Source organism: Eulemur rufifrons, chromosome 30 (genome assembly GCF_041146395.1).
Source record: "Eulemur rufifrons isolate Redbay chromosome 30, OSU_ERuf_1, whole genome shotgun sequence".
Classification (NCBI taxonomy): Eukaryota; Metazoa; Chordata; class Mammalia; order Primates; family Lemuridae; genus Eulemur; species Eulemur rufifrons.
Window position 1 is genome coordinate 91176377 of NC_091012.1, and position 12454 is coordinate 91188830.

The following is a 12454-nucleotide window of genomic DNA, read 5'->3' on the forward strand; positions in this document are numbered from 1 at the left end:
ATAATTTCTCCTGCTAGGAGGTAAGGAAGCTGAGGAGGGACACTTGCCATAGGGGAAAACTTTGACTCTGAGGGGCCGTTTGTGAGGGCAGTGACTCTGAGAGGAGGAAACCCCTGTGAGGCTGGGGGAGTCTTTTAGGAATCCCAGGAGCACAGAGTGTTGAAGGGAGCTTTAGAGAGGTGCTAGGCCAGCCCTTGTTTGTTCACAGGGAAACTGAGGCCCCGGGAAGGAAAAGATTTGCTAATAAGTGACAGAACCGGAATGTGAGCCCAGCCTTTTCAAGTCCCGGCCCGGGATTTTCCTACCAAAGCTGACAGGGGAGGGTGATGCTGGCGAGGAAACTGCTGCTGTGAAATGTTTGACCTGCGGTGGAGGCATCTCTAGGGTTGGGGGGCATTGATTCCCGAGAGAAGGAAACTGGGAAGGAGGATGGAATTTGGGGGTATGTCCAGAGGAAAGGGTGATGCCTTTGAGTCCTTGTGCAACCCCATGGGTGGATTGTGGGACATCAGTTTGCAGGGAATGCCGAGTTTCAAGGGAGTAAGGGAACAGGTCTCTCAGGAGTGCAGGGGAGGGCTCTTGCCAAGGTACCCAGGGAATGTGTGCCACTCTCCAGGATGTGAGAAATTTCTCTATCATTTCCTGTCTCTCCAGAGGGAGTTGTCATTTTAATCTCTTTAAAATCAGAGGAAGGGGGTATGTGAATTAGATCCAATAAAGCTGTTATTAGATAATGAAAAACAAAAACAAAAAACAAGAACAGCAACAAAAAACCAGGAAAGAGTGGCTTGGGGTCTGGCTTTGCTGGGCCAGGAGTGCAGTGGTTCCTCATTTGCAGCTTCAGCTACTCAAGTCACTATTTCTCTTGCCCCATTCCTTTCCCAATCAGCAAAAAGCCAAGGCCAGCTCATCCAGGGGAAGGTCAGAGGTTGCAGGAGAAAGAACTTGACAAACACACAAGCCACCTCTTCATTTACTGTAAAATCCTGTTTAATGTGTAACATTTCAGGCAGAGAGAGGCCTTGGGGAGTAGAGGCAGAGGCAGCCCTGACCAACCCCCACTCCAACTTATCTGCCTGCTTTGCCCTTCCTAACTCCCTCACCCCACATGCATCCTCCTTTTCCTTGTGGCCAGCAAGGCTGTTCCTCCTTTTCTTGTGCTTGTCACCTTCCCTTCTCCACCCACATGTCCACAGCACCCCCCACTCCACTTACCCACATCCCTCCCCACTGATGTGACTCCAGAAATAGGGTATCTGACAGCACGGGGTTAAGATTAGTTTCATAATTGGAGATGCTGTCAGAGCATCCCACCTCTTGTCCCCAGTGGCCCCCAGGGAGAGGGAGAGGGAAGAGGAAGGGGTACAGGCAACAAGAGCTGCCCACACCCTCAGTGACCTTGAGCACTGGCTTCGGTGGCCTCCAGCTCCCCACCCCTCCAGCTCCTCAGACAGAAGGCCCAGGGAGGAAGGGAAGTAGGGAGGGAAGGAAGGTTTTGATCGAATAATCCCTAGCAGGCAGAGGCCTGTGCACCGGCAGGGGAGAAGGAGGGGCTCGCCAGGGCAGGGGCAGGGGCGGGATGGGACGTTGCCTGGTATGTGGCATCAGCAGGCCGAGCAGCGGTCGCTCTTCTCAGCCAGCCCGGCCCCAGTGCCGGGGCTGCGGCGCAGTATGTCTTTCAGGGAGCCATCCTGCTCGCTCAGCAGCTTGTTGATCTCATTTTGCTTGTATTCAGGTGAGAGGCGGTGGCCGAAGCCTGAGCCCTTGCGGGAGGGCGGATTGGAGCGGCGCTGGGCCCGGCGGGCGCAGGCCCGGATGATGAGGTACACCACCTCGGCCACGTTGAGGATGATGCAGATGCCGGAGGCGGCTAGCATGAAGACAGTGAAGACGGTTTTCTCGGTCGGGCGGGACACGAAGCAGTCCACCGTGTTGGGGCAGGGGTAGGCCTCACACTTGACCAGCCGCACCATGGCATAGCCAGGGTAGAGCAGATAAAAGACGTACATGAAGACGGCCTCGAACAGCAGCCGGAACACCACGCTGATGACATAGGTCCACCACAGTGTCCCTGAGATGTGGACCTTGTGCCTCTTCACCTCCTCCAGGTGTAGGGGGTCCCCGTGGCCCTCAAGCCGCAGCATTTTCTTCTCTATGTGCTGCTGGTGCGCTACATGCATGGCCACGAGGAGAGCTGGAGTGGAAACTAAGATGAGCTGCAAGGACCACAGACGCACATGGGAAATGGGGAAAAAGTGGTCATAGCAGACGCTGTTGCAGCCAGGCTGGAGGGTGTTACAGATGAAGGAAGATTTCTCGTCACCCCACACACTCTCTGCAGCCACCACCAACACCATGATTCTGAAGATGAAGATGACCGAGAGCCATACTCGGCCAATGGCAGTAGAATGCCGGTTCACGCCACTGAGCAAGGTGTATAAACCTGTCCAGTTCATCCTGCCTCATTCACACCTGCAAAACACGAGCCATGAAGCAAGCCATCAGAAAGCTGGGGCAGGAAGCCGGGCACCGTAACACTGCCTGCCCGCCCCACCCCCACCTCTTCCAAGAGCCAGTGGCAGGAAAGGAAAGATAGTCATAGCTTTCCTCATCACCCTGTCTCCCTTGCCAGCCTCTCCTCCTCCTCACTCACTTGACTTGACCTCCTTGAGCCTCATCCCCCTTCTTCGCTTTCATTCAACATTCTTTCCTTTCCAGCCCCTTTCTTTGCCAAGCCCATCTTGTCCTGCTGTCGGCCATCCCCTCTGGCTCCCCACCCCCAGCTGCTCAACACTGGACCTGGGACAAACCCAACAAAGCCCTGTTACCTTGGGGAGCGCCTATCCCTGAGGCCACCCAGACAGGTCCCCTATGGTCTCATGTCTGTGCAGAGGGAGTGGTCCCTGGGTCCGCGCCTGCGTCCCAATTCATCGCCGCCCGGTGCTGGGGAGTCATATGCTGCTTTATACCCAGTGTCTGCACAATGGGACCTTTGTGGGGCTCTGAACAACGCCCTTTAGAATTCAGATCAAACGCCCTGACTTCCGCCCACCCTACACACAGAGCACTTGTGTCCCAGCGCCGGACACCCAGCCTGCACCCACCTGTTCTGTGCCCGCCCGGTCCATCGCCGCACCCGCCACATAGCCCCACCAGAAGAATGGTTACAGGGGGAGGGAGATGAAACACAGGCAGGTGCATGTAAGAGGGGACCCCAGGGGACCAGGAGGCTCTGGGCTGAGGTCCTCCCCCATAGCCCTATCAGAAACTTAGGGTCAGCAGGATTTTTCCCAGGCTTAGATCCCATCCAGGGTTTGGGTGAGCTAGAGGAGAGGAAAGGGAACTCATATTTATCACACCAGGAACTGCACTAGGCATTTTCCCATACATTCTTTCTTTTGACCCATTTAGCAAGTCTGCTATCCCATTTTCCAGATGAGGAAGCTGGAGCTCAGATAGATAACTCACTCTAGTTCACACAGCTACAAAGTGGCAGGGTAGGATGAAATGCAAAAGTATTTGAAGCAGAAGTCTAAGCCCTTTTCACAGCAGACTCCTTGTGCTTTTGCAGATAGTGTCAGCAAAAAGCAAAGTCTAGCCATTAAAAAAAAAAAAAAAAAGCAAAGGCTGATGTTACTCATAAAAGCACAGGAAACATGGAAGCTGTTGACCTGTGAGCATATCCCAACTCCAGTGTCATGGAGCAAACCCTGATCGTCCCTCTTTGAGTTTCACGAAAGGGAACTGTTACAGGGGTGGTCAAATGCTCACGTGGTGGGTGCAAGCCAGAAGGGGAAAGCAAAAGGTCATAAGCAGACAGAAGGTTAGAGATGGAATAGGTAACAGCCACATAGCTTTGTGTTTGAATCCTGCTTTTTCACCTAATCCTACCTTGGGCTAGTTACTGAACTTCTCTGAGCCTGCTTGCTCACCAATAAATAAGGTGAATACCCAATTATCATGAGATTCAATGAGGCAACCTGCAGAAGTTCTTAGCCCAGCTCCAGTTTCATAGTTGGTGATCAAGGGGGTTAAGAACTTTCTTAGGAAGATAAAACGTGTTGCTTTGGGGGACTGAATGGTCTGCTAAAGCCAAGATCTCTCTTTTTTTCTCCCCAGTGCTGTTGTTGACCTATAGTGTCTGTCTGAGATAGAACAGACAGCTCCATTGCTGCCTTGCCCTCAACTTCAAGTGCGTATTGTAACCTCCTGCTTTCAGAAGCTCGCCAGTTGCTCTAGGGAAGAAATTCTCCTCTATCCCTTAGGCAGGCAAAGAAGGCCTCTCCCCACCTTCCACCACTTCTGCCATTAAGTTGCAAGGAGATCATGCTAGAAGCAGGGAACTGGATGTGAGGAGAACATGCAGCCCTGGACCACAGGAAATGCAGTGGTCCCTGGGATCGTTTCCTGACCCCAGTGCATGCTCCAGTAGGGCCAGTTATTGTGGAAGGAGCCCCATATTCAGTTCTGAGTGGTCCTCTCTGTTGTAGAGGGAAAGGGTAGGGTTAACAGCAACCGGAAAGGTGGGGGAATGCAGTGAAAGAAACTGGGAGAAGAAGGGACAGTCCACAGGTTACTTCTCTAAACAAGGTTTCTTCATTTAGCTAAAAAGAAAAAAAAAGCCTTGGTAAATTCATGTTGTGTGCCTAAACCAGCAAGGGGAAGCACAGCATGGGTGTCCTTTCTCCCAAGCCTGGGATTCTTTTTTTTTTTTTTTTTTTTTTTGAGACAGAGTCTCACTCTGTTACCTGGGCTCCAGTGCCATGGCATCAGCCTAGCTCACAGCAACCTCAAACTCCTGGGCTCAAGTGATCCTTCTGCCTCAGCCTCCTGAGTAGCTGGGACTACAGGCATGCGCCACCATGCCCAGCTAATTTTTTCTATATATATTTTTAGCTGTCCATATAATTTCTTTCTATTTTTAATAGAGACGGTGTCTTGCTCTTGCTCAGGCTGGTCTCAAACTCCTGACCTCGAGCGATCCTCTTGCCTCAGCCTCCCAATTAGCTGGGACTGCAGGCGTGTGCCACCATGCCCAGCTATTTTTTTCTATTTTTAGTAGAAATGGGGTCTCGCTCTTGCTCAGTCTGGTCTTGAACTCCTGAGCTCATGCAGTCCTCCCGCCTCGGCCTCCCAGAGGGCTAGGATCACAGGTATGAACCACCGTGTCCCGCCTCCCAAGCCTGGGATCCTAAAGGCAAAGCTGCTGCAATAGGCGCCACAGACAGCCATAAAGAATGCTTGGCCAGTGAGACGGCTTACCCTCTGAAACAGGTGGGCTTGGAGAATGATTAAGCGTAACCACTTACTGCGTACCTGTTATGTGCCAGGCCCTTGCACACACACTCGCTCATGTAATCCTCAGAACAACTCCTTGAGGTAGGTGTTGTTTCTATCCTCATGTCATGGATGAGGAAACTGAGGCAAAGAAAGGTGAAGGGACTTACCCAAGCGTCACGCGGTGACAAAGCTGGGATCTGCGCCAGGTCAAGCTGACTCCAAAGCCCATACTTTTTCCTATAAGCTCCACTGCCTTGGATAGAATAATAACTTTTTTTCCCATGGGTATTTTTTAGGAACAGGGAGATTCAAAACTGGTCTGTCTTATTTTCCTTTAGCACTTTCTCCCCTTTCCTCTCAATTGACAACTCTTTTCCTCGGCTTCCTTCCCAGGGTTTTCCCATTGCCTCCTGGTTTGGTCTGTTTTTCCTTCCCTTTCTTCCTTGGGCTGCTTCCTCAATCTCCAAAGCAAACCCTAGCTGTTCTCTTCTCTCTGTCTCTCAGGGGTGCACCACAGACGTCCCGGTCACCCCTGAGTCTCTAGGTTCTTGTAGCTCCCCCCCTCTTACCTTCTTCAGCCCTCTGGGACAGAGCCAGTAGCTCCCTTTGGGGCCTCTAGGAGCCCTTGTGTGGGCACTGGGATCTCAATTTTTGCTTTCCCCTTTGGAAGGAGAACTGATCCCTATGTCAACATCAACACCTTAAGGGTTTCATTAAAAAAACATCCAGGGGAGTGACCTGATTTTGAAATCCAAACTGTTTTCGTGACTTTGGGTTAAAGTCCAGGTATTGATATGCGCTGTGTTGCTTCAGGCGTGTTCCACTCTCATGTTTAATTAGACAAGATTTCCCTGGCCTTGTCAGGCTTTGGCCCTTTCCTCAGATTCAGGTTTTCTCCAGCACGCAAGCACAGGACAAAATCAGGTGATCTCAGTCCTTACGACAGTGCTGTCATATTATCCCCATTTTTCAGACAAGGAAGTTGAGGCTCAGAGAAGTTAAGTAACTTGCCTCAACAGCAATTGCACTGCTGCTGCTAAGTGGTAGATCAAGTTTCAAATTTATTTCCCTCTGACCTTAAGGCCTTTGTACGTAGCACTGTTTTTGGCAGCCTCTCTTCTTTTAAGGACTTTGCATTCTAGCTGAGACCAGGCCCACTATTCAAAAACCTGTATTCATCCCTGTGCCTGCGCGTGAACATTCATCAGGCCTCTCTCTCTCTCTCTCTCTGCCTCCACACTCTCCCTGTTCTTTCTTCCAGCTACAGGAAAATCCTTGTTTTTTTGTGGGGGGATTTGGGGAAAAGGGCCTGGCTGGGCTGGACGAGGTTACACTGAGCCTCAGAGTCCATGTTCCCTCCCCCATTTCACAGAAAGCTTCTGGTCAAGAAGGGACATGGGGATTTCTTTGAGATTTCCTTCTGAATTTCTGGCCACCTTCATCAGTTTGGTGTGGCTAAGGCCAAACTCCTCTGGCCCTCTTCCTCTTCTCCTGCTTCTCTTCCCTGCCTCCGCCCTGCGGTTCTACGGTATTGCAGTCACTAAACTTAGCCTGTCACCCTGCCGTACATATTCTGTGGCCAGGCTTAGGTCAGGTGCAGTCTAGCTCATTTCAATTTTCTCATTCCCTCTCTCTGCCATGGTCTATTTTTTTTTTTTTTTGAGACGAGGTCTCAAGGTGTCACCCAGGCTGGCCTCGAACTCCTGGGCTCAAGTGATCCTCACGCCTCAGACTCACTGCTGTGGTCTTTTCATAGAACTGCTAATGCCAGCTCCCTTACCCATTGTTTGGACTATACCCCCCATACTCCTCCATCACCCATCTGACTTCCTGTTGCTCTTTACTTGGGCTTACTATAACGGTCACCATTTATGTAATGCCTACTATGTGCTAAGAGCTGTATGTTCATGAACTCTCATGTTCACAACGACCCTGTGAGCCACAAGCTGTTATCTTCAGTTCACAAATGAAGCTATGGAGGCTCAAAGAAGCTGAGTAACTTATTACACAGCTGTTAAGTAAGTGCTGGAGCTCAGATTAGGTGGCATGTTGGCCCCTCACTCAAGCCTGGGTCGCTTCTCCATTGCCATGCTACATCCTTAACTATACTTCTCTCCATTAAAACCCTTCTTGTCTATATTCTCCTCTCCTCATCTCATTTTTTAAGTCCACACATTCTTCTGCGCCATTCCCAACAGCTGGAACAACTTTCAAACAGCTGGAGGACCACCCATCCTTTAGATCTCCAAACCATCAGTCACTCCAAGCTCAGCTTGAGTCTGCCTGCCTTCCTCAGGAAAATGGAAACCTATGCTTCCAAATCCTCAGCCCTGTTGGCTGGGCCCTCTGCAGCCGGCTCACACTGTATTCATCCACCTGTAGTCCCGTGTTGGGCACATGCCTGGTTTGCCTTGTAATCAGGAAAGGAAAATGGCACCTGGCTGTGCCCAACAGTCCCACCAAACCCTAACCCTGTGTGGCAGGAAATGTTTCGGAGAGACAAAGTTGGTCACTTTCACACCTGCAGGGTCCCTCAAGTCTTCCTGGGGATCTGGCCCTATGGGGATGAGGGAAATCCTCGGCTGTGGAAAAAAGAGCGAGAGGAGATGCAACTTTAAGCCTGGGAAGAAGATAAGAGTTGGGGGCTGTAGAGAGAAGCTAAGCAAAGCCTGGTACCTGGCAGTAGGGGCCTCACCCCAGCTCAGAGGGAAGCATGGGAGGGACCTAAGGGGCCAAATGCTGAGGTCAAGAGAAGACAAGACCCGGGCCTCTCCGGGCCCCTGTTTCTGGCCCCCTATGCCACATCAGCCCTCCCTGGCCCACCTCCCTCAGCCCCCAGTCTCCTCACCTCCCCGACACTGCCACACCTGGCTGCTGCTGCCCTTTCCCAGGGAATGTCTGCAGGAGTGTTTGCCCTATGCCACCAGGTACTGTCAGCCCAGCCCAGGGGAGGGACAACGAGCCCAGGGCCAGAGCCAGAAATGGCCCATAGCCCAAGAGGAACCAGACAAATATTAACCAGCCCCACCTCCTCCCACACACAATCATTAAACAAGACTGGTCCCCTGAGTTCCCAATGGGTTTGGAGAGACAGGTCACACACCCTGGAGTCACTGCCCTGTCCCAGAGGGAGAGAGGCATCACTGTCACTCTCATGTCCATGTTTAGTCTATCTGGGAAACTGCAGTGGTCCTGAGCTCCCCACCATTCCTCCGCCTTCCCTCCCCCCCAGCCTCAGGTAGAGCCACTGTGCGGGTAAGCTGCAGAGAGGGCTCCTGCACGGGGTGCCATCCTGGCCATCTCTTTTAGCTCCCAGCCTCTAAAACTATATGCCCATGGGGAGGAAAAGCCATGGGGATTCCTCCTGGCACCTGAGGTCAAAGTGGGAACCGGCAGTGCTTCCCACCCATATATATGGCAGTACCAAGGCACCCTGTGGCCAGCTGCTTATCGTCCATGTCCCGAATGGCTGGGGATAGACCAAAGTATTTCCAATCCCATCCCAGAACCCTAAAACCTCAGAAATTGCCTTCTACCCTCAAGGCCAACACAGCTGAACTGCAAAGTGTATCATGTGCAGCAGTGATTCTTGGAAATCATTAAGGTAAACAAAGAATGTCAACCATTAACTGAGCGATCATTCTAGTTTCAAGATCTCCACCACCAAGGGTGTACCTGAAGACCCTACTAGTTCTGTGGCCTGAGTGGCCACAAAGAAATAAGTGAAGTCAGCAGAAACTGGTCCCCTGCCTTCTGCTCTTGACCCCAGCTCGAGCTCACTGCCAGGAGAGCCAGGGCCTTATCTTCCCTCGCCCAGCCTGGGCATGTGGATACATCGTGTCTTTACCGGACACCTGGGGTAGGTGGCAGAGGAGGAGGAAACATCCCAACTGTTCTTAAGGGATTTATCAACTTCCTGAGGAGCAAAGACCAAGACCCAGGAAATTGCCACGAAAAATATCAGTGTGTGTTCAATTACATGGTTCTATCTTGGACTGCTGAGGGAGTTCAAAGAAGGGGAAGATGAGAGTAAACTGAAGTAATCAGGGAAGGCTTCCTAGAGGAGGTGAGGTTTGAGTGGAGAAGTAAAGGATGGGTAGAAGATGGAAAAGGGAAAGTAGGGCTAGCATTCCAGGGAGGAGGAACAGGGTGAGTAGAGGCCCCCAGCAGGAATGAGTCCTGCAAGGAGGAAGGACTGTGTTGGGTGGCTATGGAAGAAACTGTCAGCTAAGAGGTTCAGAGTATAGAGGACATTTAAAGCCAGATAGGGCACACCACTGTACTCTAGCCAGGGTGATAGAGCAAGACTCTGTCTCAAACATAAATAAATAAATAAATAAAGCCAGAGAGGGAATTCCTTCTGTGAGTGTCTGGTAAACTTGGTGTAAGGCAAAACTGAGCTAGACACCATGGTGGGGGGACAGGCTGAATGCCATTCTTTGGTATTTGGTGATTCCTGCTGCAAGTATAGGTTGGAGGGCATAAAGAGGACTAGCATTTCTTGAGTACTTAATGCATGAAAGGCAATGTTCAAAGTGCTTTGCAAGTATCACTTTGTTTGATCCTCAAAATAACCCCATAGAGTAGGAACTATTCATATGCCCATGGTACAGGGGCATTAAGGCACATAGAGGCTACGTGATGTAACTGAGATCACCCGGTTAGTAAGTATTAATAACAAAGCTGGATTTGAACTCAGGTAATCTGGCACCAGAACTTGTTCACTTTACCACTCCATCACAGCTGATGCGCTCTATAAGTCCCATTGAGAAACTGAGTAAGAAGTGGTCCCTGACTCCAGAAGGTTCTAAGCTAATAGGAGCGATGAGAAACTCACCTGAGAAACTGTAACAAGGGCATATCTCCCAAATGCCGTATGCAGATGTGAGGTGCTGGCAGGAGAAAAGGGTAGGTTTCATGGAAGAGGCAGAGTTGGCCTTGGGTCAATAAGGAGACGAGGGGCCAAACATTCCAGGTGACAGGAAGCTGTGACATGTGTTTAGTGAATGGTGGGCAGACCTGTTTGACCAGAAGAGAGAGCTCCTATAGCAGAGCTCCTAGGAAGGGAAACCACAGGTCAATATCAGTGTGTACTTACTGTTCCTTGGAGTTCTGGCAGGATTTCTTTGGGAGGCTTGTAGTTCTGGGCTACAAGGAAGTCTATTTGAGTAGTTTGAGCTTTATAAAATATACTGTTGCTAGAACCAACTTGTTTGCTGCCTGTTTACTGTTACTTCAATGTATCTTCTGGATGGGTTGGTGCTGCTGCCAGAGAGAGGAAAGGAGAGGAGAGAGAAAGGAGGCGAGAGGAGGGAGGAGAAGAGGGAGGAGAGGGGAGGGAAAGTGGAGAGAAAAGGAGGAAAACAACCTCAGCGAACAATGTAAAATCCATTTGCTCCTGGGAAGCAGCTGAATTCAGCCACTACCTTGAATCCTAAGCAGCCTTTCTTCTTACAATGATTGTTTTGGGGATATATTTAAAAATTTTACACCAGCCTGCTTATTTCCTGAGATTCACTGAAGGGAATCTTCATTAGATCTTGAGACATATAAGGTAGGAGACCCTAAACGTGAGCCTGCTGTCTCTGGCAGGGCTCACACATCAGCCCAAACAAGGGCTTTCCCCATTCCTGTTCCACCCAAGACCAACAGTTGATGGAGCAAACCGCTCACACTATTAAGAGCGCATCTTACCATTACCATTGTCATAGTTCAGAGCATCGGACCTCATAAGCAGCATCAGCAGGCTGATGAGAGCTCTGCTCGTTACGTCACGGAGTAGTGCGGCTGCCTCAGCAACGGTAATCTTGAGGCTTCCTCAGATGGCGCGCAGCAGTTCCGCCTCGCATGTGGAGTCCATCATCCAGCCCGTCCCTGGGCCTCATTACTGAACAAAATGTGGCACTGCTGTATGACTCAGAAATCAAAGGGGACAGCTTCCAATATAAATGTTGCTTGTGACACACAGGCAATCCCCCCCCCCCCAAAAAAAAACCCCACAAAAAAACAAAAACAAAAGCCTCTTCCTAAACGGGGCCATAGGATTAAGGAAATGGCTAACCCTGAAAATCTGAAGAATGTTTCAAAAGTCCCTACTCCAGCTCAGGCTGTGGAAGATCATGCAAACTGTTCCCAGTAAGAGCTGCAAGGGAAAGATGGAAGTGTTCCTGTATTCATAATTGATTTTTTTTTTAAGAGACAGAGTCTCGCTCTGTCACCCAGGCTGGAGTGCAGTGGCACAATCATAGCTCATTGTAATCTCCAACTCCTGGGCTCAAGCAATCTTCCCACCTCAGCCTCCCGAGTAGCTAGGACTATAGGCATATGCCATCACGCCCTAATGTAGAGACAGGGTCTCACTATGTTGCCCAGGCTCGTCTTGAACTCCTGGCCTCAAGTGATCGTCCTGCCTCAGTCTCCCTGGGATTACAGGCATGAGCTAGTGTGCCCAGCTCATAATTGGCATTATTTTTCACAAATCCTTTTCAAAAGGCCACATAATTGTATGAATGAATGTGTGCCCCAGGAATTCATATTCTTTTTTTTTTTTTTTTTTTTTGAGACAGAGTCTCACTCTGTTGCCCAGGCTAGAGTGAGTGCCGTGGCATCAGCCTAGTTCACAGCAACCTCAAACTCCTGAGCTCGAGCGATCCTCCTGTCTCAGCCTCCCGAGTAGCTGGGACTACAGGCATGCACCACCATGCCCGGCTAATTTTTTCTATATATATTTTTAGCTGTCCATATAATTTCTTTCTACTTTTAGTAGAGATGGGGTCTCGCTCTTGCTCAGGCTGGTCTCAAACTCCTGAGCTCAAACGATCCACCCACCTCGGCCTCCCAGAGTGCTAGGATTACAGGCGTGAGCCACTGCGCCCGGCCCGGAATTCATATTCTTTGAAGAGACCAACTAGAGGAGGTTAGTAATATTTTTCCAAGGGGGTTTCTAAAGAACTGTACCCAGATAGTGCACCCACTCACATGACAGGCATATAGCATTTGCTCTAAGGACAGTTTGGAGTGGGGAACAAAGGCAAAGCTATTTCAGCCCCCAACTGCCTGAAAACCTAATTGTGTGACATATCCTAAACCATCCCCACATAGTCAGGATGCTATACTCATTCAGCCAGTAGGAAAGCCTACAAGTGAAGTGGTGCTTCTTGAAACCTATAGACTT

General features: G+C 50.4%; 1 protein-coding gene across 5 annotated transcripts; it reads right to left on the reverse strand.

The window, feature by feature from the left end:
• Window positions 1-651: 651 nt before the first annotated feature.
• On the reverse strand, window positions 652-8219 carry GJB1 (gap junction protein beta 1). Of its 5 annotated transcripts, none has more exons than XM_069463018.1 (2): window positions 8129-8219; window positions 652-2472 (listed from the first exon to the last, which is right to left on the reverse strand). In XM_069463018.1, exon 2 carries the CDS (start codon window positions 2454-2456, stop codon window positions 1605-1607), a length of 852 nt encoding a protein of 283 aa, XP_069319119.1. In that variant the 5' UTR covers window positions 2457-2472; window positions 8129-8219; the 3' UTR covers window positions 652-1604. The 5 variants fall into 5 exon arrangements, with proteins under 5 accessions (XP_069319119.1, XP_069319123.1, XP_069319122.1 ...); XM_069463022.1 differs by lacking the exon at window positions 8129-8219 and adding an exon at window positions 2829-2940; XM_069463021.1 differs by lacking the exon at window positions 8129-8219 and adding an exon at window positions 5850-6188 and having other exon boundaries at window positions 973-2472.
• Between the last annotated feature and the right edge of the window lie 4235 nt (window positions 8220-12454).

Bases quoted from the DNA above. Each gene is read 5' to 3' on its own strand.
- GJB1 (XM_069463018.1), bottom strand. From the start codon at position 2,456: ATGAACTGGACAGGTTTATACACCTTGCTCAGTGGCGTGAACCGGCAT.